The sequence below is a fragment of the Propithecus coquereli genome, unplaced genomic scaffold, assembly GCF_000956105.1.
Source record: "Propithecus coquereli isolate 6110/MARCELLA unplaced genomic scaffold, Pcoq_1.0 Scaffold24, whole genome shotgun sequence".
Classification (NCBI taxonomy): domain Eukaryota; kingdom Metazoa; phylum Chordata; class Mammalia; order Primates; family Indriidae; genus Propithecus; species Propithecus coquereli.
Window position 1 is genome coordinate 2,889,009 of NW_012147952.1, and position 2,315 is coordinate 2,891,323.

Genomic DNA, 2,315 nt, shown 5'->3' on the forward strand with positions numbered 1-2,315 from the left:
GAGTAGCTGGGACTATAGGCACGCACCACTGTGCCCGGCTAATTTTTTTTTTTTCTATGTTTAGTTGTTTGGCTAATTTCTTTCCATTTATAGTAGAGACGAGGTCTCACTTTTGCTCAGGCTGGTCTCAAACTCCTGAGCTGAAGCGATCCTCCCGCCTCGGCCTCCCAGAGTGCTAGGATTATAGGCGTGAGCCACCGCGCCTGGCCGTGAGAGTAGTTTTAAACAAGGATGATATTATCTGTGATTGGGCATCACGCTTTTCTTTTGCAGGTTACATGCCAGTCAATATTCTACTGTGCCAGGGAGGGGATGTAGCTGTGGATGTCAGTGCTTCTGCCTGCTCAGGCTTTATCTACACATTAATAGCTGCAGGGGGAGAACACCATCCAAAGACTTGACACTGACCCTGGGCTTGGGTGTTGCCTCTGATAAATGCTGGGCACTCTGTCCCTGAAGCCAGGGAGCGCATGCTTGGCAGCTGCCTGGGCATGCTTCCCTCAGTCCAGTTGCCAGGCCCAATTACACAAGGGCTGGCAGCTCCAATGGAGAGGCTAAAATTTGACCTAAGTGTTAGAGAGAGCTGATAAATAATTTTTATGAGGAAAGCGGACAAAACCAGGTGTTTATCAATAATACCTGAGAATTATTATCTGGTTTAATTAAGCAAAGGTAGTGGGGGGTCTCTTTCGGTTCGTTCCCTTAAATATGGCCCTTAAAAGAAATAGAACTCCCCTACTTCATGCTTCCCGGCAGCCAGGTATGTGAACCTGAAGTATAAGTTCCAGCATATATATCGTTCATAATTAAAATAGTTTATTTTACTAATCTGGAAACTAGTGACGTTTCATGATTACAAGCTTTAAAAATTTAATACAAGTACAATTTTTAAAAATATATTAATAGAATGCCTACACATTAAACTATCAAAGGCACTTTTAGGGTACATGATAAATAAAAATACATTAATAGAGACAGGATTATTTATTGGTTCCTTCAGTTTCTGTGTCCATGATGATCACTGAGAGCCCAGTTTTGCACTTCACCTTTGGCGAATAGTGTAAAGAAAAAGGCACCAAATACATTGATAGCAGCGGCGATATAGAAAACAGTTTGCCATTCTCTAACAGTGTTCTGTACAGAAAGAAAGAAAAAAATGCAAATGAAAAAAATTTTGTTTGTAGTCTACTTTATAAAAAAGGCAATGTCACAAGACGGTTAAAACAGCAGCATTATTGATAAAAGCCACCATACTTGAAACAACCCAAATGTTTATCAGTAGTACGACTGTGGTATATTTGTTTAATGAAATACTATACAGCAATGAGAATGAATGAGCTACAACATAAATACCTCTCACCAACAAAATGTTGTGCAAAAGAAGCCAGGCAAAAAGAGTACATACTGAACCAGCCTGAGCAAGAGCGAGATCCCATCTCTACTAAAAAAAAAATAGAAAGAAATTATCTGGACAACTAAAAATATATAGAAAAAATTAGCCGGGCATGGTGGCACATGCCTGTAGTCCCAGCTACTCGGGAGGCTGAGGCAGGAGGATCACTTGAGCCCAGGAGTTTGAGGTTGCTGTGAGCTAGGCTAACGCCACGGCACTCTAGCCCGGGCAACGGAGTGAGACTCTGTCTCCAAAAAAAAAAAAGAGTACATACTGAATGATTCCATTTATATAAAGCCCAAAGTCAGACAAAACTAATCTCCAGGATTATAAAGCAGTATAGTGGTTCCTCTCAGTGGGGGTGAGGCAGGAATGCTGGGAAGAGGGACCTAGGGGTTTCTTGAGGGAGGTAATGTTCTGTTTCTTGATTGGGTGCTGGTTACACGGATGTATTAACTTTGTGAAAATTCATCCAGCTGTATACTTGGGATTTGTGCATTTAAAAAATCTGTTATACTTCAGTAAAAAGTTTACTAAAAAGTGTGGCATGTCCCCAAATCACATGTCACTAAGAAAGTGTTATGCCTGCGCATCATCTCTCAAGTCCTTAGGTGGGTGGTGTTGGGTGGGCCAAGAAAAGATGAGTTACAATGAGCTCTGAAGTTCAGGTTTGAGGGTCTCTGGGACATTGGAGGGAGGCCTGGCCAGCGTAAAACATCCTGCATGGCACACAAAGCAAGACATCCATGGCATTTGCCAGTAAAAGATTGACAATTGTTCAGTGTATAAACCAGTGACATAAAAACATGAGATGTTTATCTAAATTTCTGGGTCCTGTGACGACCTTTAACCATCATTTTTTGGAACTTTACAATTTCAATCTAACCAGAGTGGTTACATTTGCAGCATTTAAAAAAAAACC

The 2,315-nt window shown here is 41.3% G+C and overlaps 1 protein-coding gene across 1 annotated transcript in view; it reads right to left on the reverse strand.

The window, feature by feature from the left end:
• Positions 1–204: 204 nt before the first annotated feature.
• SLC17A5 (solute carrier family 17 (acidic sugar transporter), member 5) overlaps positions 205–2,315 on the reverse strand; it is a 57,952-nt gene continuing 55,841 nt past the window's right edge. Inside the window, exon 11 of the mRNA XM_012646062.1 lies at positions 205–1,134. Within this exon, the coding sequence (XP_012501516.1) occupies positions 997–1,134 (138 nt within the window). The 3' untranslated portion in view covers positions 205–996. The remainder of the gene's footprint in view (positions 1,135–2,315) is intronic.